The sequence below is a fragment of the Salmo trutta genome, chromosome 10, assembly GCF_901001165.1.
Source record: "Salmo trutta chromosome 10, fSalTru1.1, whole genome shotgun sequence".
Lineage (NCBI taxonomy): Eukaryota > Metazoa > Chordata > Actinopteri > Salmoniformes > Salmonidae > Salmo > Salmo trutta.
In genome coordinates, this window is record NC_042966.1 from 2,319,378 (window position 1) to 2,342,481 (window position 23,104).

At 42.8% G+C, this 23,104-nt stretch overlaps 1 protein-coding gene and 1 pseudogene across 1 annotated transcript in view; one reads left to right on the forward strand and one right to left on the reverse strand.

Annotated features, from left to right (window-relative positions):
* Positions 1 to 1,362, forward strand: part of LOC115200950 (angiotensin-converting enzyme) — a 28,880-nt gene extending 27,518 nt beyond the window's left edge. Inside the window, exon 25 of the mRNA XM_029764097.1 lies at positions 790 to 1,362. Within this exon, the coding sequence (XP_029619957.1) occupies positions 790 to 998 (209 nt within the window). The 3' untranslated portion in view covers positions 999 to 1,362. The remainder of the gene's footprint in view (positions 1 to 789) is intronic.
* Positions 1,363 to 5,022: 3,660 nt separating this feature from the next.
* Positions 5,023 to 15,773, reverse strand: LOC115200778 (integrin alpha-3-like; annotated as a pseudogene).
* Between the last annotated feature and the right edge of the window lie 7,331 nt (positions 15,774 to 23,104).

A 23,104-nucleotide genomic window follows, 5' to 3' on the forward strand; every position in this document is an offset into this window, starting at 1 on the left:
TAAAATATATTTTGATTTGTTTAACACTTTTTTGTTACTACATGATTCCATATGTGTTATATCATAGCTTTGATGTCTTCACTCTTTTCTACATCTAAAAATAAAGAAAAACCCTTGAATGCGTAGGTGTCCAAACTTTTGACTGGCAATGTATGTTTTTTCCCAATGCATCAGAGCTACCAAAATTCCAATGTAAACTTGAAACCAATGCCTTTGCAGAGAAACAACTGTTGTCAGAGCTTAAGCATTGGTTTTAGTGGTTTGAGGCGCCTAGCAATGAAATCAATCCCTCCAATCCTTCATGTACTGATGAGTTCCTGCTGAAAGGAGGAGTTTGAGATTAGATAGAGGGGAGACAGGACTCAAATGAGAGAAATCCAATAGGTGGAGAGAACAATGGAGAGCAATACACTGGGATGTGGAAAAAACTGAGGAAGAGAGCATGATAGAGGAGAAAATAGAATGGGGTTAGAAAAGAGGCACAAAATTGAGAGACCTATGTTCTCAGACCCACTGACTGTACAACATTTAAATGGAGGAAAGGATACTAAAAAGATACCCAATTTGTAAGTCGCTCTGGATAAGAGCGTCTGCTAAATGACTTAAATGTAATGTAAATACCCTTTCCTTTCTAAAGATGCATTAAATAAGTTGTTCTGAGTTTTGACACTAGCAATCTTGAAAAGTAATGTAGGATAAGAGTGAGTCTTTTCTAGCGAAGGCTATTGATGGGGGTATATGATGCCACAACCTGATTTGCATCACTCACCTCTGTGTGTGTGTTCCCAGGTGACAGGTCAGAAACGTCCCCCCCAGCCCCAGACGAGGGTAAAGTGGATTTCCTTGGGATGAGTCTGGACGGTGCGGGAGCTGCAGCAGGTCAGTGGGTCCTACTGGTCCTGGGTCTGGTGCTTCTAGTGGCCACCATCCTCCTGGGCTACAAGTACAAGAAATCAAAACGGAGAAATCTGTCCTCATCTGAGCTGGAGCTGAAGTGAGTCCACACTTACTAACCTTATTGGAAGATCCCCTTCACCTGGCAACAGCAGTGTCATCATCAGTGTTTGTTTGAACCGTGCATCCTGATTGGTTCATTTATTATTTTGTTCTGCTTCTCCCCTAAATTTGATGTCTTGTACATTTATTGTATAAATTTGGAGTCTAAATTATTTTGACTATGCTAAGAACAAAGAAGCTAAAAGTTTTGTAATTTATTTCTAATATTTTAAATGCTGAGCCTGGGGAACAAATGCTTCAAGTAATTGTTTGTAAAGTCTTTAATTGTGTATACATTGTTTTTGTAATATTTGATTTGATCAGTGAATACTTTGCCTTTCTAGAATAAAGAGAGAGAAATGTAAATTTGCTCTGTATTCATTGGCCAATGATGTTCTGTGTGGCAAGATAAGATGGATTAAAAACAATCAATAACATATTAATGTGTTCAATATTGCAGGTAACAATGAGTAATATATTAAATCAAATAAGAGGTAGTAATAAAAAATGTTTTGTTAATATTTAATTATAGTACATCGAAACAGCACAATATAAAATAACCACCGTACACTATACATCCCCCTTCCTCCCCAGCCACTGTGTCAGTCAATTGAACCTCTGTAGCAATGACCACAGATGACTGCATAAAGAATCTCTTAGCAGAATACCTCTGGTGTCTCAGGTGACAACTACTGGAGTGGTTACCCAACTGTCTGGATGCATACCAAATGGCACCCTATTCCCTATTTATTGCATTACTTTTGACCAGGGCTCATAGGGTTCTGGGCACCATTTCCCAAAAGCATTTTAAGGCCAAGTTCATCGTTAGAACCTTCGTAGGTGCATCGATAAATCTCCGAGCTGTTTCCATCTTTAGTAAAGTTGCACTTGAAAAGGCTCGTTGTCAATCAGATCAAGCGTTAACCGGCGATAGCCTACACGCGCATAGCTGATGTTTTGGAGGTGTAACTGCTTTGGAACCTTCAAATCAGTGAGCAGCTGCTCTTGATCATTGTCACGAAACAACATCTCATATTCCAGTGTTCGAACTGGTAAACAAGGCTGCATGGGATTTCTCTTAATTAATTAGACAATGTCCACTTTAGGTAAAATGCCAGCAGCAGCTTGTGGATTTGACAGCTCTAACACAGTTCCACCTCGACACCACAAAAACAACCGCTATGCAGATGTTGGCTTAGGCGGATTTGATTGTATAGATCTGAACAAACAGATATGCTTACAAAGTGCGTCGTTAGATTTGTAGCTTTTTTTGCCTTTCCCCATCACTTTATACACAGAAGATCTCCGCTAAACATAGAATCAAGCTGTGACAGCCAATAACTTTGTGACGAAGCTGACTACAATTATAAAATTGTCAATGTCTTTGCAATTGTTACAAACAAGTAAAGCATAAAAACATGTTTCAAATGAACCGAGATGACTGCATTAAAAGATACATTCAGTAGGCTAAACAGGGTTTATACATTTAAATAAATGTCATGTTCAGTCTATTGAGTTATATTTTGCTAATTGTAGGCTACACTGTCAAATTTTTGCCTCAATATACAGTACATGACCAAAACCTGCTTGTCGAACATTTCATTCCAAAATCATGGGCATTAATATGGAGTTGATCCCTCCTTTGCTGCTATTACAGCCTCCACTCTTCTGGGAAGGTTTTCCACTAGATGTTGAAACACTGATGCTGGGACTTGCTTCCATTCAGCCACAAGAGCATTATTGATGTCGGGCACTGATGTTGGGCGATTAGGCCTGGCTCGCAGTCGGCGTTCCAATTAATCCCAAAGGTGTTTGTTGGGATTGAGGTCTGAGCTCTGTGCAGGACAGTTAAGTTCTTCCACAACGATCTCGACAAACCATTTCTGTGTGGACCTCGCTTTGTGCACAGGGGCATTGTCATGCTGAAACAGGAAAGGGCCTTCCCCAAACTGTTGCAACAAAGTTGGAAGCACAGAATCATCTAGAATGTCATTGTATGCTGTAGTGTTAAGATTTCCCTACAATGGAACTAAAGGGCCTAGCCCGAACCATGAAAAACAGCCCTAGACCATTATTCCTACTCCACCAAACTTTACAGTTGGCACTGTGCATTGGGTCAGATAGCATTCTCCTGGCATCCGCCAAACCCAGAATCGTCTGTCGGACTGCCAGATGGTAAAGCTTGATTTCCACTGCTCCAGAGTCCAATGGTGGCAAGCCACACCACTCCAGCCGACACTTGGCATTGCACATGGAGATCTTAGCCTTGTGTGCAGCTGCTTGGCCATCGAAGCCCATTTCGTGAAGCTCCCGACGTACAGTTCTTGCGTTGATGTTGCTTCCAGGGGTAGTTTGGAACATTTCACGATGTGTGACAACCTGTGCAATGATGTGCCAAATATGTGATTTAGTGCATTATTATAGGGTAAGCATTAGCCTAGAGTAAGCCACCTAAATATTTGCAGCCATAATGTGATAATATCGCTCTCTAATATCTGTCGTCAGTATTGTGGAATGTTAAGGTAATATTTGAATGGAGAAAGCTGATATGAGAGCAGTGCTGCCTTTCTTTCAATCCTGTCAGTATCGACACATGATCCAACGGCGCACTTACCTAACGTTCTTCCTGTGTGCTGTTCTGGGAATCGCTTGCGGCATCTGTTTGTAGGAACAATGCATTTTAAAGCACTTGTAAGCCCAAGGTCCATCGCTATCGGGAAACCTGGCCCTGGTCAAAAGTAGTGCACTACCGTATGTAGGGAATAGGGTGCCATTTTGGACGCCGACAATATCTACTCTCTGTTGACTGAGAACTGCTCTGTGGGCATTAGTTCTGCAGGTTGACCACAATGAGATTTGCTCTGCTGCCTACCGAACATGAAGTGCAGTAAAGAACGACGAAAGAAAACACACAAGTAAAATGTGACAACGTAAATGATTCAGGAGAAATGCAGTCATTCAGTCATTCGCACACTAGGGCTCTATTCAATCCGTATCGTGGAAGTTCAGCGCTACAGCATGATTGAAATTTAAAGGCGATGTTCCCACGTTAGCCGAGACTGCATTCACGGTAAACGCTGCATATGTTCAATCGAACATGACCATTTCGCGACGTGTAGCGCTTCAGCGATAAAGATTGGACAGAGCCGTAAGGTTTACTACTTACTACCAGAAAATGAAAACCTAAAATCCCATCAATCACGCTCTGTAGGTTGTCTCTAGCGTGTCGATATTGCTGTCACGTACAGTAATCTCATGCAGGTTACAGACCTGCAGTATACACTTAGTACAGTGTTACGACTCCCTCTATATGATTACAACTAGATCAACAGCAACGGAGCTCTACTGTTATAACCACACAGTCCAGCGAAACAAATGATCATTTAGTGACGTGTTCATCTTCTGTCAGCCATTCAGAATTCAAGTGCACTCCAACCATCCCATCCCACCACCTAAATATTATCTAGTTCAAAAGATGGAGCATAAAAACAAGCAACTACAAGGCTATTCTATGTCTTCCTTCTGGAGTGCTTAGCGGTCATAGTGACAAGTAGATATACAGAGGATAGATAGGGCAAGCGGGGTCACCTAAACTATGCGCTGCCATTTCATACCACTTCTTTCTCTAGTCCTGTAATGTGCTTTCTGTCCAACCAAGATCAACTGCAGGTAACAGGGTCTTTAAACTTCAAATTTCAACTTTTAACCCTGCAAATATACAGTAGATCAAATTAGCCTGTGTTTACAACCAAACTGGGATCTTTGAACACACCCCACCTGCAATGTACAACATTCCTTTCATCCATATAATTTCAACATTGTGATTTCTGAATCATATTTGGCACATTGCACAAAAAATAAACAAAATAATTTCATGAAATCTATGGAGACAGTGGAGAAAGGTTCCAGAATCAATCAGTCCATGTGCCGTGACCTCCAAGTTGTGTGACATCACAAAAACCCTTTTGTCCTTCCATCACCACACTCCTGAGACAAGTCGAGAGTTCAGGGTCAAAGGTAAGGGTTTCAGTAGTAGTAACGTTGCATCTCTGTCCAGTTGGTGATCCAGTACTTTTTGCCTGCATCCTCCGTCTGGAAGCCAATGTTGAACTGGTAGCACTCCTCATTACGGAATTTCACTCCATAGTACTTTGGCATAATCTGGTAGTAGATGGCCCGCTTGAAGAAGCCAAGCTGTTGGGGAAGACAGACAACACATTAGGGAAAGCCATATTCAAATAGTGTTGATTTTAGACAAAAATAGACCATGTAGGTCAGTAGAAGAAATACATTTTCCCATAGAGTAAAAAACAGATTGAAGAGGAGAGAGAGTAAAGGCATTCATCAGGAGAGTGAGAGATGCAGTAGAATAGATACTTAGTAAATGAGGTAGAAAAGACAAGGAGAAATGTAGGCAAAGTACAATCTATCAGACTAAAACAGAAGGGTGACATAAAAGCTCATTAGAATTGACAGTGAAGGAAAAAATAGAATAGGAGAAATCGTCCCACAATCTACAAGGCGTTACGTCTAGTGTGCCCGAAGCTGCCAGTGGCAGAGGCCAAAGGACTGCATTACCCAGGAGCCCTAGAGGAGTATCGCATAGTCCCTCAGTGGGGGCCTCTCCTGTCTCAGTAGTCCTCAGTCAGCCTCTCCGTCTCTGAGGGCAGGATCTTCATCTCAGCCTTCTGGGCCTTGGCCTCGTACATCTCCCTCCTGCTGGCCCTCCTGAAGAAACCCCACTGGGGGACCATGCAATACAGTTTACTGGAGCTAAATGGAGAAGCTAATGGCTAGCTAGCGGTAGCGAACTAGTGCTACTGTCTGTAAAGGGGCAGCACTTATACATACTGTAGGTTATTTGATAGTGGTATCATGCTAAAACTAGCCAAATAGCACAATTGAGTTTAACGGAGTATCACTGTACAGTGCAACAACATATTTGATTAAAAAACAGCCAATATGAAAAGGCACTCACACATATACAGTAGGCTACATAGAAATGTTTTTTCCCTAGGTACATTGGGGGAGACGGGATACTATTGTACAGTGAGGGAAAAAGTATTTGATCCCCTGCTGATTTTGTACGTTTGCCCACTGACAAAGAAATGATCAGTCTATAATTTTAATGGTAGGTTTATTTGAACAGTGAGAGACAGAATAACAACAAAAAAATCCACAAAAACGCATGTCAAAAATGTTATCAAAATTATTTGCATTTTAATGAGGGAAATAAGTATTTGACCCCTCTGCAAAACATGACTTAGTACTTGGTGGCAAAACCCTTGTTGACAGTCACAGAGGTCAGACGTTTCTTGCAGTTGGCCACCAGGTTTGCACACATCTCAGGAGGGATTTTGTCCCACTCCTCTTTGCAGATCTTATTTCCCTCATTAAAATGCAAATCAATTTATAACATTTTTGACATGCGTGTTTCTGGATTTTTGTTGTTGTTATTCTGTCTCTCACTCTTCAAATAAAACTACCATTAAAATTATAGACTGATCATTTCTTTGTCTCCTGAGGGATCTCATCCCAGACCTGGACTAAAGCATCCGCCAACTCCTGGACAGTCTGTGGTGCAACGTGGCGTTGGTGGATGGAGCGAGACATGATGTCCCAGATGTGCTCAATTGGATTCAGGTCTGGGGAACGGGCGGGCCAGTCCATAGCATCAATGCCTTCCTCTTGCAGGAACTGCTGACACACTCCAGCCACATGAGGTCTAGCATTGTCTTGCATTAGGAGGAACCCAGGGCCAACCGCACCAGAATATGGTCTCACAAGGGGTCTGAGGATCTCATCTCGGTACCTAATGGCAGTCAGGCTACCTCTGGCGAGCACATGGAGGGCTGTGCGGCCCCCCAAAGAAATGCCATCCCAAACCATGACTGACCCACCGCCAAACCGGTCATGCTGGAGGATGTTGCAGGCAGCAGAACGTTCTCCACGGCATCTCCAGACTGTCACGTCTGTCACATGTGCTCAGTGTGAACCTGCTTTCATCTGTGAAGAGCACAGGGCGCCAGTGGCGAATTTGCCAATCTTGGTGTTCTCTGGCAAATGCCAAACGTCCTGCACGGTGTTGGGCTGTAAGCACAACCTCCACATGTGGACGTCGGGCCCTCATACCACCCTCATGGAGTCTGTTTCTGACCATTTGAGCAGACACATGCACATTTGTGGCCTGCTGGAGGTCATTTTGCAGGGCTCTGGCAGTGCTCCTCCTGCTCCTCCTTGCACAAAGGCGGAGGTAGCGGTCCTGCTGCTGGGTTGTTGCCCTCCTACGGCCTCCTCCACATCTCCTGATGTACTGGCCTGTCTCCTGGTAGCGCCTCCATGCTCTGGACACTACGCTGACAACACAGCAAACCTTCTTGCCACAGCTCGCATTGATGTGCCATCCTGGATGAGCTGCACTACCTGAGCCACTTGTGTGGGTTGTAGACTCCGTCTCATGCTACCACTAGAGTGAAAGCACCGCCAGCATTCAAAAGTGACCAAAACATCAGCCAGGAAGCGGTCAGTGGTCTGTGGTCCCCACCTGCAGAACCACTCCTTTATTGGGGGTGTCTTGCTAATTGCCTATAATTTCCACCTGTTGTCTATTCCATTTGCACAACAGCATGTGAAATTTATTGTCAATCAGTGTTGCTTCCTAAGTGGACAGTTTGATTTCACAGAAGTGTGATTGACTTGGAGTTACATTGTGTTGTTTAAGTGTTCCCTTTATTTTTTGAGCAGTGTATTTGAGAGGCAACAAGTGCTCATTGTGCAAATGTACTTATGTTTTCAATAAACATTGGAGCCAAAATATAATTTACATGTTGTCAACATTCTAAGCCAACCCTGTCTGTTTTGCCCCACAGTTGCCACGCGTCGGTTTTGTTGCTAATCAACCAACCAGTCTATACAGTAGGTCTTGATCAAAAAGTAGTCCTTAGGGTTCTCACCCTCCATAGTATGATACTGATGGGATCCCTGCTACCGCGGCAACGATGATGATCCACAAGGGAACCTCGTAAGGTGTCTCCTCTCCAAGGACTGGGTCAATGTCCACTATGAACTGAAGGATGGAAATGAAAGGGAAGAGGATGGAGAGAGTGAAAGAGAGAGAGAGGCGAGGAGAAGAATAGCATGATCAATATCCATATAATCCATACCATTTGTCTACATAGCATCATCATCATCAGCTACCATTATCATCAAGGCACTAACCTCTCTGGTCTCACTTTCCATCTTGATGGTGGGGTTGTCCGTCACCAGTTTCAGTGTGACCTGACCTCTAACCTTGATCCTCAAAGCATTGTTGTAGTCCTGCCAAACACACACAACAAGTTATGTTCATGACACTACTGGATGCAATACAACTTTAACCTCTTTAACAAGCTTTAACCTCTGACCTCTCACCTCTAGCATAGTGCTGTTTCACACCCGTGACCTCACAATGATCTTGGCAGAGGTAGACATGTTGATCAAGGGACAGGTGAACGTCACACAGCGGGCCGTCCACTTTGAACATTCCTTCACAACACAGATAAGCTAAGAATTAGGACCAGGCACTCTATCCGCTCCATAATTTTCAGACTCAAGTGAAAGCTCACCAACGTTGTGTCTATAGCCTGTAATTGACCATACATCTGTCTAGATATTATGTTATATTCAGTATCAGAATGAATAGATCATGGACTAATGGTTAATTATTCTAATCTCCTGTCCTCACCAGTAGATAGGTTTCTTTACGACGTGTCAGCACAGTAATGGCTGCCTGCGGCTCGATGATATGAGGTTGTTCATCCTCCACCCCTCGTTTGGGACGCTTGCTCCTGTTCTCGGACAACTGGGGAGAGAGAGAGACAGACAGGAGAGAAAGAGGGGGAATAAGAGAGAAAAAGTGATTATAGGAAGAGACAAAAAGGAGAGGAGGTGGGGGGAAGAACCACATTGCATCACATAATTACTGGTATGGAAATAACGACAACTCCTGCATAACTTCCCAAAATATCATTGACCTTTTCAGTCTATCTTTGTGCAGACATAATTCATATTTAGCCTATTTTAGACTTGTGAGTCAGGTCCAAGTCTGGTTTCATTGGGTGTTTTGTTCCAAATAGTATTCCTTATTCCAAATATTGGTGATTAACTGTGGATGTAAACATAGATTATGTTAGAAGCCCCCCCCCCCCAATAAATAAAATACAAACATTGCAAGACACGTTGCCAGATTAGTTAAGGGACCTTTATTTTGAAAAGGCCTCCGCTGCTGGAACATGTGTCCCTTCCTCCGCCCCCACTGACTGCTTTGTTCTCACCCTTGGTTGTTGCAAGCAGTGAGGCAGTGTGTGAGTTAGGGAAAAAAAGCACTGTGTAGCACCACCATAATTACTCACCGCACTGGGGAAAGTAATTGTTGTTGGCAACAACAAAGTATGTTTAAGTAAAAAGCTTATGAATGTGAATTAACTTTGATATGTGAACGAACGTGAGCAACTATAAGCTTTCTCCTGGCTAGTAGCTAGTTAGCTTTACATGTAGATTTGTTAGTTTAGTAATTTTTGCTGTGTCAGACAGACAGAGAGGGAGAGAGAGGACACAAATCAACAGGTAAGAGATTGAGAAGTGCCTCTCCAAGCCCATAGAGATCATAGGCTGATGATCTGTCATAGTGTGAATCTATCTGAATGATCATATATGATCTCTGATGAAATGATAGCACCTTAAGTCTAGGCTGATGATCTGTCATAGTGTGAATCTATCTGAATGATCATATATGATCTCTGATGAAATGATAGCACCTTAAGTCTAGGCTGATGATCTGTCATAGTGTGAATCTAACTGAATGATCATATATGATCTCTGATGACATGATAGCAGCTTAAGTCTAGAGGGTGTATTGCATGTGTTAACTTCATAAAGAGGTAAGTACCCCTTGCCGTGGCACACAGAACGGGGCGGGGGCGGCTGTTTCCATTGGTTGAGGTACATTCTCATTCCACCACGCTCGACACAACGTAGCTTGCATGATGATACATGAGCAGTCAGCACGTCTTTTCCACAAAATGTACAGTCATTGCACTCTACAGTGCATTCGGAAAGTATTCAGATGCCTTCCTTTTTTCCACATTTTGTTACATTACGGCCTTATTCTAAAATGAATTAAATAAATTACAAAAAAATTATCCGCAATCAACACACGATACCTCATAATGACAAAGCGAAAACAAGTTTTTAGACATTTTTGCAAATGTATTACAAATAAAAAATTGAAATACCTTATTTACATAAGTATTCAGACCCTTTGCTATGAGACTTGAAACTGAGTTCAGGTGCATCCTGTTTTCATTGATCATCAACTTGATTGGAGACCACCTGTGGTAAATTCAATTGATTAGACATGATTTGGAAAGGCACATAACTGTCCACATAAGGTCCCACAGTTGACAGTGCTTGTCGGAGCAAAAACCAAGCCATAAGGTCGAAGGAATTGTCCGTAGAGCTCCGAGACAGGATTTGTCGAGGCACAGATCTGGGGAAGGGTACCAAAAAATGTCTGCAGCATTGAAGGTCTCCAAGAACACAGTGGCCTCCATCATTCATAAATGGAAGAAGTTTATAACCACCAAGACTCTTCCTAGACCTGGCCGCCCGGCCAAACTGAGCAAACGGGGGAGAAGGGCCTTGGTCAGGGAGGTGACCAAGAATCCGATGGTCACTCTGACAGAGCACCAAAGTTCCTCTGTGGAGATGGAATAACCTTCCAGAAGGACAACCATCTCTGCAGCACCACCAATCAGGCCTTTATGGTAGACTGGGAGACGGGATTGGGAGACGGGACTGGGAGACTAGTCAGGATCGAGGGAAAGATGTATGGAGCAAAGTACAGAGAGATCCTTGATGAAAACCTGCTCCAGAGTGCTCAGGACCTCAGACTGGGGTGAGGGTTCACCTTCTAACAGGACAGCAACCCTAAGCACACAAAAATGTCTTAAAACCTGTTTTCGCTTTGTCATTATGGGGTATTGTGTACAGATTGATGAGGGGAAATATTTTGATCCAATTTAGAATAAGGCTGTAACGTAGAAAAATGTGGAAAAAGTCAAGGGGTCTGAATACTTTCCGAATGCACTGTATGTTTGTACAATTTGAAAAGTGTAATCAAAAAGTCAGCACGCTGTTCTATAACAATGATGTATATGAACCCTGGATTGCTGATGCTATTGGCCATTGAGAGGCTTTGAAGCCTTTTTATTGTTATGTTTAGCTCACATAATATAATCTAAAACTATGCATTAAGGTGTCTGTAATAAAATAAATGTGTCAAAAATGACTGTAGACATTAATAAATGCATTTCTATATATGGGTTAGCTGGCATCTCACGAAAATGGCGTGTGCGTTTCCTTGGGGCAGCATGTGGTTGTGATTCTGGATGGCCAAATTGCTTTCAAAAATGACAAGAAATTGCCATTTGGGGAATCGTAAGTGTCTCGTTTCAGTTCATTTCATCTTGTTATTGATACCATGTCTTGTTTTGAGGTGTTTTGACTGATTTCACGTCAATGCTAATATGGCAAACAAAATTGCTAGCTATCTTGTCAGTTTATCCATAATCTTTGGTTCTAGTGCCCTGTTCAGCTGGAGGACGGACATAACATTGGGCAACATTCAGATAGAAATGTATTATGTATAAAAAACATGCCTCTCTGATTCTAAAGAATCATGTCAGTTCAATTCATGGCATTTCTATCAACAGCAAGCCCAACACAAACCCACTGAGCTATATAATCCCCGCTCTGCCCATCGCTTGTCTGTTTGGAAAGCCTCGGCGATCCCGCCCACAGCCGACCCGTTCCGTGTGTCGCGCGAGGGGCTTCTCTGGGCGAGAGAGGCAGACTTGATGATACCCATGGGCAGACAGTTTGAGAGAGAGAGGCTACAAACCAACAGGTAAGATAGTGAGAAGTGCCTCTCCATGCTCATAGTTCATAGACTGAATGATCATAAATTATCCCTGATTAAGTGATAACAGATTAAGTCTCGAGGGTGTATTGAATGTGTGAACTTAATGCAGGAGAGAGTCAGCCATGATGATATTTTATTTTTGATAATTGTGGAGTGGAGATTGGTTAATTTCAGTTTGACCTTTTTTTAATTGAAACAGTTAACTGTGCATGTTGCTGGTTATTATTACAGTATAATAACTGTATTATAAGTTGAAAATATAACATTATGTTTCAAACCATACATTATGTAGAGCAGCATTAGTAACATCCTGGCAGGGGCAGAGAAAGAGTACAAAATGGTTGTTTAATTGAATATCTCCACATTAACAGTCAGACTGGTATTCAGTACAGTATGAATGGCCATGGCCCTAAGACTGATTTGACTGTACCAGAGTAAGTGCCCCTCTGCAAGGCCCCCTTAGCCTTGTACATTTGCCCATTTGTATGTTAAGATTTGTCTGTGTCCTTTTCTCAAAAGTCACTAGAAATTAGCATTTAAAACCTGTTTCTGTGGCCTCTATAGACTCTGGTAACTCACCGTGAGGTTGAGCAGATTGACGATGTCCCCTGGAAGGACACAGTGTGTCTCAGTTGTCCCTTTGGTGACGATCTCAGTCAGGTAGAGAAGCCACTTCCCGTTGGTCACTTCGTGGGGCCACTCAAACTCCATGACCAGGGTCCCCAGCGCACCCAGAGGCTCTCCCTCCACTCACACCATCTCTTCCCCCACAACATCACAAGAAGAAGCAGTGTGGTGTTTATAGTAATTTTAACCGCACATTATCATTTTTTTCTGCCAACACCTAGCGACACCTAGCTACACCTAGCTCGCCCACACGACTGCAGACAACTGACAAAATCAGCCCAGAACATATTACTTCACAAAACTGTTCAGCCTACAATTACAGCTCAGACTTAAAGGGAAATATCACTCACTAGCCCACAACATAGCTGACGTTAGCTAAGTGTTGACGTGGGCAGTCCACCAGACTGCCCACGTCACTGGTGGTGTTCATAGCTGACTCCCCCATCACCTTCCCGCTGAAGTAGGTCTGGATCAGGGGCTTGTCTCTGTTTAGAGAGGGGGAAGAGAGGACGAAAGGATGGAAGAAGAAGAAGAAGAAGGGGGATGGCAATGGAAGTTAGCATTGCATTAGGACAACATGGTGTATGTGTCTGAAGTTCCACTTACATGGAAAAGGAAGTCTGGATGGAGTTCTCTTTCAGCAGGACCACATGCACAGTGTACCACATGCACAGTGTACCACATGCACAGTGTACATGCACAGTGTACCACATGCACAGTGTACCACATGCACAGTGTACCACATGCACAGTGTACCACATGCACAGTGTACCACATGCACAGTGTACCACATGCACAGTGTACCACATGCACAGTGTACCACATGCACAGTGTACCACATGCACAGTGTACAGGCCATTCTGCTCACTCAACCTGGAGAAACAACACCAACATAAGTGTTTATTTGGTTTGTTGATTTACCCAATTATATTCATATATCCCCCTTGGACATAAAGACTGACTGTTGTAAATGAGATAATGATATAAGGATGTAGAGCGACGACAAATATCTCCTGTTACTTACGTAGACAACAGTAACTGGGACTCCCAGGTGTTCAGGTTGATTCCTGATGTTTCAAAGATGAGCTGCAGAGAGACCTGCAAACCATGGGAGGGTCGCGAGATTTCAACTATCACAATATCAACATTACAGTAGAGTAAAACCAATGATGTGATATACTGTATAATGTCTATGGGTTAAAAGAGTATGGCCTTACCATCTCATTGCTCCTCAGTGGATTCCCCAGCTCACAGATAACAGTCTTCTCAGCACTACATTCTACATCAGGATCCTACAAATAAATACACATAATCAATCAAATGTATTTTCTAAAGTCCTTTTTACCTCAGCAGTTGTTACAGAGTGCTATTCTGATACCCAGCCTAAAACCCCAAAGGACAAGCAATGCAGATGCAGAAGCACAGTGGCTAGGACGAACTCCCCAGAAAGGCAGGTACCTAGGAAGAAACCTAGAGAGGAACCAGACTCCGAGGGGTGGCCAGTCCTCTTCTGGAGATTAAAAGACTACATGGCCATTTATGCCAGATCGTTCTTCAAGACGTTCAAACTTTCTTAGATGACCAGCAGGGTCTAGTAATAACCACAGTGATTATAGAGGGTGCAACAGTTCAACACCTCAGGAGTAAATATCAGTTGGCATTATGACACTATTACCTGTATGTACAGAACATAGTTGACAGAGCAATTAAAGTCAATGGACCTGTCAATTGTCAGACTTCACCCAACCCTTTGTCACTCTCTGGTGGGTGTACCTGGGAGCGCACGCCAGAGTATCTGAGAGTGGAGGGGATGGAGACGTTGAGCATGGCTTGGTGGGCGTCCTCAGCTACCTTCCCAGGGCCAGGCAGGTTAGTTACCTCCACTAGTAGCATCATCTTCTTCACATTATTGCTGTACTGCAGCAATTGGTGGTTCCCCTGGCTGTATGCAAACAGAACATCACAGTTCATTTGTAAGGGACCATGGACAAAATATTGCACCAGAGGGAAATCGTGTGAATCTGAAGCACTGGGGTCCAAACCAATTTTTGGTGGGGACCTACATGATTTGATAGAGTTGAGGCTTGATCAATTTTAGATTGATTGAATTACAACATACAGTTCTTAGAGTAACATTGATTTTCAATGTATTCTGACTGACGATCTGCCCGATACCACATGTATAACATATCTTCCTCTGTGTTTTCCACATACCTGGGGTAAGGCTTCAGTCTCTCGTTAGCAAACTTAGCTGTTAGCTGCAGGTTACTGGTGCACTTGTTGTCTGAGCCACACTCCTTCTGAAAGTTGATCAGCAAAAAAACGAGTTCAAAAAGAGTTCAAAAACATACTCATCACAACATACTCACTTGAATCAGGTAACATACCGCTTTCCTCTCACTAATTTGTTTGTGGCTCAATACAGGGTAGGAGTCCAGGTTCTGCAGGCCTTTCCTGACTTTGGGTTTCTGTTCATCCAGGGACACATTCAGGGAGAAAACCACCGGCTCCAGTTTGTCCCTCACATATTCCTGGAGAAGATGATACAGATGAGTGTGTGTTCCTGTGTGATCAGTCATATGCGTGCATGTGTGTGTGTGTGTGTGTGTACAGTATTTTACCTCTACTCTGAGCTCCAGCACCTGACACTCTGGTCTTGGGAGATGGCATTGTGAGGAGGCCTGTGTAGGTGTCATGCTTATTGTCCAGGAAGTGAACTCGAGGATTCCGGCGATCCATGTCAGCTTCCACTGTGTACTTCACCGCTACACAGGGAGGAAAGACAAAAGTAGTTAGATGTACAGCCAGGAATAAGTACAGGCCAGGTGTATATACTGTATGAGGATGTATTAGAAAGGGAATGACACTCACTTATGTTTTTCTTGAAATCTTTGTTTCCATTGCTGAGAGTGTAGGAGAAACACACTGTCACGGTCAAACTGTAGAAGACATAGAGAAGAGATGCCAATGCTTCATTTTAAGGGGTCCTTATTACAATGTAATTACATACAGTATGTAAGTGCACTGTAACAAGTATCGTAATTAAATTGTAATAATTCATAGTTACACTGTACTAACAACATGTAGCTGGTGGTAATTGCAGTCTGTAATTACAGAGGCGTAGCAACAAATGCATGTTGCCATGCTTGTTACAAATGTTAAAGTTTCTGATAGCATACGAAAGCACCATACTTCAGCCTGCACAAACCAACTGATGAGTGTTGAAAGCCGACCACCTCATTCACACAACTCTGAAATAAAGGGCTCTGGAGTCTGATCACCAGGCCCAGGTCAAGCTTTCGTTTCAAATTCATGGAAGTCATTACACAATTACAGACAGACAACATGAAAAACTACAAGTAATCTAGTAAAAACCGTAGAAATCACAGGAGTATAACGAAGTCATTAAACAGCAAATGAAAAACATTGACAGGTCAAGACATCAGCCTCAAAATCCTTCATCAATGATTTAAAAACCCAAATCAGGACAAGTTCTTCGAGTTTAAAAGTATTTTGCAAGGCCTTCCAAGCCGATGGTGCAGAGTACATAAAAGCCCTTTTACCAAATTCAGTTCGGACATTTGGAACAGTTAGCAGGATAAAGTCCAGCGAACGAAGAGAGTACCCACCACATTTCTGAACAATAAAAATGCCCAAATAAAATGGTAGTAAAGCCAAAATGGCTTTGTAAATACAAGTATACCAGTGACTGAGCCTACGAGTGACTAAAGAAGGCCAGCCAACCCTGGTATATAAAGTGCAGTGGTGCGTAAGGGTTTTGCAGTTGAAAATACATCTCAATGACCCATGGTAAAGGGGGTAAATTGATCTCAAACACTTACGTAGTGGAAGCGTTCATATATAAAATATCACCGTAGTCTACTATTGGCATAAATGTAGCTGATTACAAGCCTCCTTCTGGCTTCAAAAGAAAAACAGGCCTTATTCATAAAATAAAATCCCAACTTCAGCTTAAATGTTTTTGTAAGTTGTTGAATATGCAATTTAAAAGAGAGGCCGTCATCATTTAAAATTCCAAGATATTTATATGAGGTTAAAGCCTTAATCTCATTGCCCTGACAGGTAGTAATAGGTGAAAGGTTAAGAGGTCTATTTTTTTGCTTTAGAAAAAAACATTAGTTTAGTTTTGTCAGCATTGAGGATAAGCGTTAATTGACACAAGGTATGTTGAACAGTATAAAAAGCAGTTTGCAAATCTGGAAAGCTTTTGTGAGAGACGAGGCACAACAATAAATAACAGTATCATCAGCATAAAAGTGAAGTTGCGCATTTTGCATATTTTTGTCGAAATGATTTATATACATACTGAATGAGATGGGACCAAGTAGAGAGCCCTGGGGCACACCATTACAGACAGACAATTTAACAGACATAACCCATCAAATTGAGTGCACTGAGTTCTATCAGACAGATAATTAGCAAACCATGCAACTGCATGAGTCGAAAGACCTACGCTCGACAATCTCTGCCTCAGTATAGCATGATCAACTGTATCAAAAACCTTAGAGAGATCAATAAAAAGTGAGACACAGTGCTGTTTTTTTTCAAGGGCTTCAGTGATATCATTTAAAACCTTCATGGCTGCTGTAATTGTGCTATCCTTCTTCCTGAAACCCGATTGGTACAGTGATAAAATAGAGTTAGTATATAACAAATGATTTGAGCTGTTCTCTAACAAGGGTTTCAAGTATTTTCCGCCAGCTTTGAGATTGGCCTATAATTATTTTAAAGAGTTGGATCTCCCCCTTTTAAAAGTGGTAGGACAAATGCTGATTTCCAGGTCCTTGGGATTTCATTACATTCCAGGGTTCGATTGAACAGATGTGTACGTAGTTCAGCTATGAAATCAGCTGCTAGTTTTAAAAAGTAGGGATCAAGATGATCAGGACCTGCAGGCTTTCTCTGATATAAGCATTTCAGGGCTTTATGTACCCACCTGCACTGAGAATGGCAAAAAGCAAAAACTTTGACCAGCTCTCAGAGATTCATCCACACAGGGTTTTAAAGAGACAAAGGACACTGAATCATACAGAATCAAACAGCCTACAAAGTGCTCATTGCAACAATTTAGCATTTCAGTTTTGTCATATGCAGCAACAGAGTCCTTCAATACACATGACGGTATTTCATTAACATGACTGTTACCAGACATACACTACTGTTGAAACGTTTTGGGTCACTTAGAAATATCCTTGTTTTTGAAAGAAAAGCACAATTTTTGTCCATTAAAATAACATAAAATTGAGGAATACAGTGTAGACATTGTTAATGTTGTAAATGACTATTGTATGTGGAAACGGCTGATTTTTTATGGAATATCTACATAGGCGAGAAACAGACGCCTCACAAGTCCTCCACTGGCAGCTTCATTAAATAGTACCCGCAAAACACCAGTCTCAACGTCAACAGTGAAGAAGCGACTCCGGAATGCTGGCCTTCTACGCAGAGTTGCAAAGAAACATCCATATCTCAGACTGTCCAGTAAAAACAAAAGATTAAGATGGCCAAATAACACAGACACTGGACAGACAGACGAAGACGGTAAAAAAAGTGTTATGGACAGACAAATCTAAGTTTGAGGTGTTCGGATCACAAAGAAGAACATTCGCGAGACGCAGAAAAAATTAAAAGATGCTGGAGGAGTGCTTGACGCCATCTATCAAGCATGGTGGAGGCAATGTGATGGTCTGGTGGTGCTTTGGTGGTGGTAAAGTGGGAGATTTGTACAGGGTAAAGTGGGATCTTGAAGAAGGAAGGCTATCACTCCATTTTGCAATGCCATTCCATACCCTGTGGACAGCGCTTAATTGGAGCCAATTTCCTCCTACAACAGGACAATGACGCAAAGCTCTAAACTAATGCAAGAACTATTTAGGGAAGAAGCAGTCAGCTGGTATTCTGTTTATAATGGAGTGGCCAACACAGTCATTGGATCTCAACCCTATTGAGCTGTTGTGGGAGCAGCTTGACCGTATGGTACGTAAGAAGTGCCCATCAAGCCAATCCAACTTGTGGTAGGTGCTTCAGGAAGCATGGGGTGAAATCTCTTCAGATTATCTCAACGAATTGACAACTAGAATGCCAAGGGTCTGCAAGGCTGTAATTGCTGAAAAGGAGGATTCTTTGACGAAAGCAACAACACAATTATTATTTCAATTAAAAATCATTATTTATAACCTTGTCAACGTTTTTACTATATTTCCTAATTTGCAACAAATGTCATGTGTGTTTTCAAGGAAAACAAGGACATTTCTAAGTGTCCCCAAACTTTTGAACGGTATTGTAGACTTAATAGCCTTCCAAAACTTTTTGGGGTCATTCATGTTATCAGTGGTAACAGACATAAAATATTCTGACTTGGCCTTCTTGAGAAGAGAAGTACACTTGTTTCGTAACTGCCTAAAAAGAAGCCAATCAGCATCAGAACATGATTTCCTTGCTTTAGCCCAGGCTAGATTACAGTCGTGAATAATACAAGACAGCTCAGAAGAAAACCATGAATTATCCCGCCCTTTAACCCGGAACCTGCGGAATGGGGCATGTTTGTTTACTATTTGGAAAAAAAACATCATGAAAGAATTTCCAGGCAGTTTCCACATCAAGAATAAGCTCAATCTTGCTCCAGTCAAAATAAAACAAATCATGAAAGAAAGCCTGCTCATTAAAACTCTTAAAAGTTCTCTTACGAATAAAGTGTGGGTTTGTCTTGGTTACCTTAGAATTTCTAACACCAACAACAGCACAATGGTCACTTAAATCATTACAGAAAACACCAACCGCAGAATATTTATGTGGAACATTTGTCAATATTAAATCAATCAGGGTAGATTTCTATGGACATTTGAGATTTGGGTAGATGGGTGAGTTAAATCAACTGGGTAAGATTCATAGAATTACAATACATTTTAAAATCAGACACCGGCTTTACCCAAGACCAGTTGAGATCACCAATCAAGATCATTTCACTGTAAAGAAGTTTAAACATAAGGTGCATCAGAGAAGAAGGTGCATCACAGAGAGCAGAGGGAAGTCTATAACAGCCAATCACAGTTATAGAGAGACCCTTTGAAACCTCAAGATTCAAAGTAAGAAATTCCAACTGTTTATAAATAGTTTCAGAATTTGCCACACTTACAAGGAATTTAGTCTTTACATATATAGCCACACCCCCACCTTTCTTAACTCGATCAGCGCAATACACATTGTAACCATTTATACAAATATCCTTATCAAGAACAGACTTGCTGAGCCAGGTTTCAGAAAACATAATTAAATCAGCATCAGTTGATTTAGCCCAAATCCTAACACCATCAATTTTAGACAACAGGCTGCGTACATTTAAATGAAAAAATACCAAGACCAGAACTAGATTTAAAATCAGAGGAGGTTTGTAGACAATGCATATCAGGGCCAGGGTTAGGTTGCACGTTACCTGATATCAACAAAAGAAGAATAACTAAGCACCTCTGTTTAATAACCTTGCACGGCTTCTCTTTTTTAAGACACCTACTGCAAGTGAATTCTACAAGTGAGTTTCCAGACAATAGAAAACAGTTATTTAAAACCATTAGACTTTGGTAGTGATACAAGTTCGTATTGTTCACATCATGCCACAAATGCATCGGCACTTGGACGACTGGACCGAGGGAAAAATTAGCGAGTTCCCGCACACAAAATGTCTAATGGACGGGATAGCACATTGTCACCCAGCTACCCCAACCCTGGCCAACAGCTTCGACACCCCCTGCAGCTACTTGCCCAAGCCTCCCTAGCTTCTCCTTCACCCAAATCCAGATAGCAGATGTTCTGAAAGAGCTGCGAAACCTGGACCCGTAGTAATCAGCTGGGCTAGACAATCTCGACCCTCTCATTCTAAAATTATCCGCCTCCATTGTTGCAACCCCTATTACCAGTCTGTTCAACTCTCTTTCGTATTGTCCGAGATCCCTAAAGATTGGAAAGCTGCCGCGGTCATCCCCCTCTTCAAAGGGGGTGACACTCTAGACCCAAACTGTTATAGACCTATATCCATCCTGCCCTGCCTTTCTAAAGTCTTCGAAAGCCAAGTTAATAAACAGATCACTGACCATTTCGAATCCCACCGTACGTTCTCTGCTGTGCAATCCGGTTTCAGAGCTGGTCATGGGTGCACTTCAGCCACGCTCAAGGTACTAAACGATATCATAACCGCCATCGATAAAAGACAGTACTGTGCAGCCGTCTTCATCGACCTGGCCAAAGCTTTTGACTGTGTCAATCACCGTATTCTTATCGGCAGACTCAACAGCCTTGGTTTCTTAAACGACTGCCTCGCCTGGTTCACCAACTACTTCTCAGACAGAGTTCAGTGTGTCAAATCGGAGGGCCTGTTGTCCGGACCTCTGGCAATCTCGATGGGGGTACCACAGGGTTAAATTCTTGGGCCGACTCTTTTCTCTATATATATCAACGATGTTGCTCTTGCTGCGGGTGATTCCCTGATCCACCTCTACGCAGACGACACCATTCTGTATACATCTGGCCCTTCTTTGGACACTGTGTTAACTAACCTCCAAACGAGCTTCAATGCCATACAACACTCCTTCCGTGGCCTCCAACTGCTCTTAAATGCTAGTAAAACCAAATCCATCCTCTTCAACCGTTCGCTGCCCGCACCCGCCCACCCGACTAGCATCACTACTCTGGACGGTTCTGACTTAGAATATGTGGACAACTACAATTACCTAGGTGTCTGGCTAGACTGTAAACTCTCCTTCCAGACTCATATTAATCATCTCCAATCCAAAATTAAAACTAGATTCGGCTTTCTATTTCGCAACAAAGCCTCCTTCACTCATGCTGCCAAACATACCCTCGTAAAACTGACTATCCTACCGATCCTCGACTTCGGCAATGTAATTTACAAAATAGCTTCCAACACTCTACTCAGCAAACTGGATGCAGTCTATCACAGTGCCATCCGTTTTGTCACCAAAACCCCTTATACCACTCACCACTGCGACCTGTATGCTCTAGTCGGCTGGCCCTCGCAACATATTCTTCGCCAGACCCACTGGCTCCAGGTCATCTATAAGTCTATGCTAGGTAAAGCTCTGCCTTATCTCAGCCCACTGGTCACGATAACAACACCCACCCCTAGCACGCACTCCAGCAAGTATATCTCACTGGTCATCCCCAAAGCCAACACCTCCTTTGGCCGCCTTTCCTTCCAGTTCTCTGCTGCCAATGACTGGAACGAATTGCAAAAATCGCTGAAGCTGGAGACTTATATTTCCCTCACTAACTTTAAACATCAGCTATCTGAGCAGCTAACCGATCGCTGCAGCTGTACATAGCCCATCTGTAAATAGCCCACCCAATCTACCTACCTCATCCCCATATTGTTTTTATTTACTTTTCTGCTCTTTTGCCCACCAGTATTTCTACTTGCACATCATCATCTGCTCATCTATCACTCCAGTGTTAATTTTCTAAATTGTAATTACTTCGCTACTATGGCCTATTTATTGCCTTACCTCCTCACGCCATTTGCACACACTGTATATAGACCTTCTTATTTTTTCCTATTGTGTTATTGACTGTACGCTTGTTTTTTCCATGTGTAACTCTGTGTTGTTTTTTGTGTCGCACTGCTTTGCTTTATCTTGGCCAGGTCGCAGTTGTAAATGAGAACTTGTTCTCAACTAGCTTACCTGGCTAAATAAAGGTGAAATGTAAAAAAATGTATTTAATTTTTTTTAAATGTGCTTGAGCTCAGGGCGGTTCACCTGGCACTCCAACAGTTCCTGCCCTACTTGGAGGGGAAGGCATGTCCTGGTCAGATCAGACAACACCACGGTAGTGGCGTATATCAATCACCGGGGGGACTGAGATCATGGCACATCCACGGAATGGCTCAGGAGCTCTTGCTGTGGGCTCAGACCCGCTTTGCGTCACTGCGGGCAGTGCACATCCCAGAGGGTCTTGAACCGGGCAGCGGACATGCTTTTTAGACTGGAGTATACACCCTCAGGTGGTGTTACAGCTGTGGGAAAGGTTCGGGAGGGTGTAGGTGGACCTGTTTGCGTCTCAGGAGAACACTTATTGTCCCAGCTGGTTCTCAATGTCGGACCCTCCAGGACCTCTGGCTTCGGACTCCCTCGCTTACAATTGGCCGGCAACAACACTTTACGCATTCCCACCATTTCCCCTGATTACAGCTATGCTAGACGGGGTCAGTTTGAAGGGCCACCGGCTGCTCCTGATAGCCCCATACTGGCTGAGACGGCCATGGTTCAGCCTCCTGTTGTCCCTCCTCTTTGGGACCCCATGGCAGCTGCCGCTGAGACGCGACCTGCTCTCTCAGGCTCAGGGGACGCTGTGGCATCCAGCTTTGGGCTTGGCCCCTGAGAGGCGTAAATGGGCAAGTCTAGGAATTCAGGACAATTTGGTGAACACGTTGCAGAACGCCAGGGCTTCCTCCACCAACGTGTCATATCAAATGCGGTGGGGCATATTCTG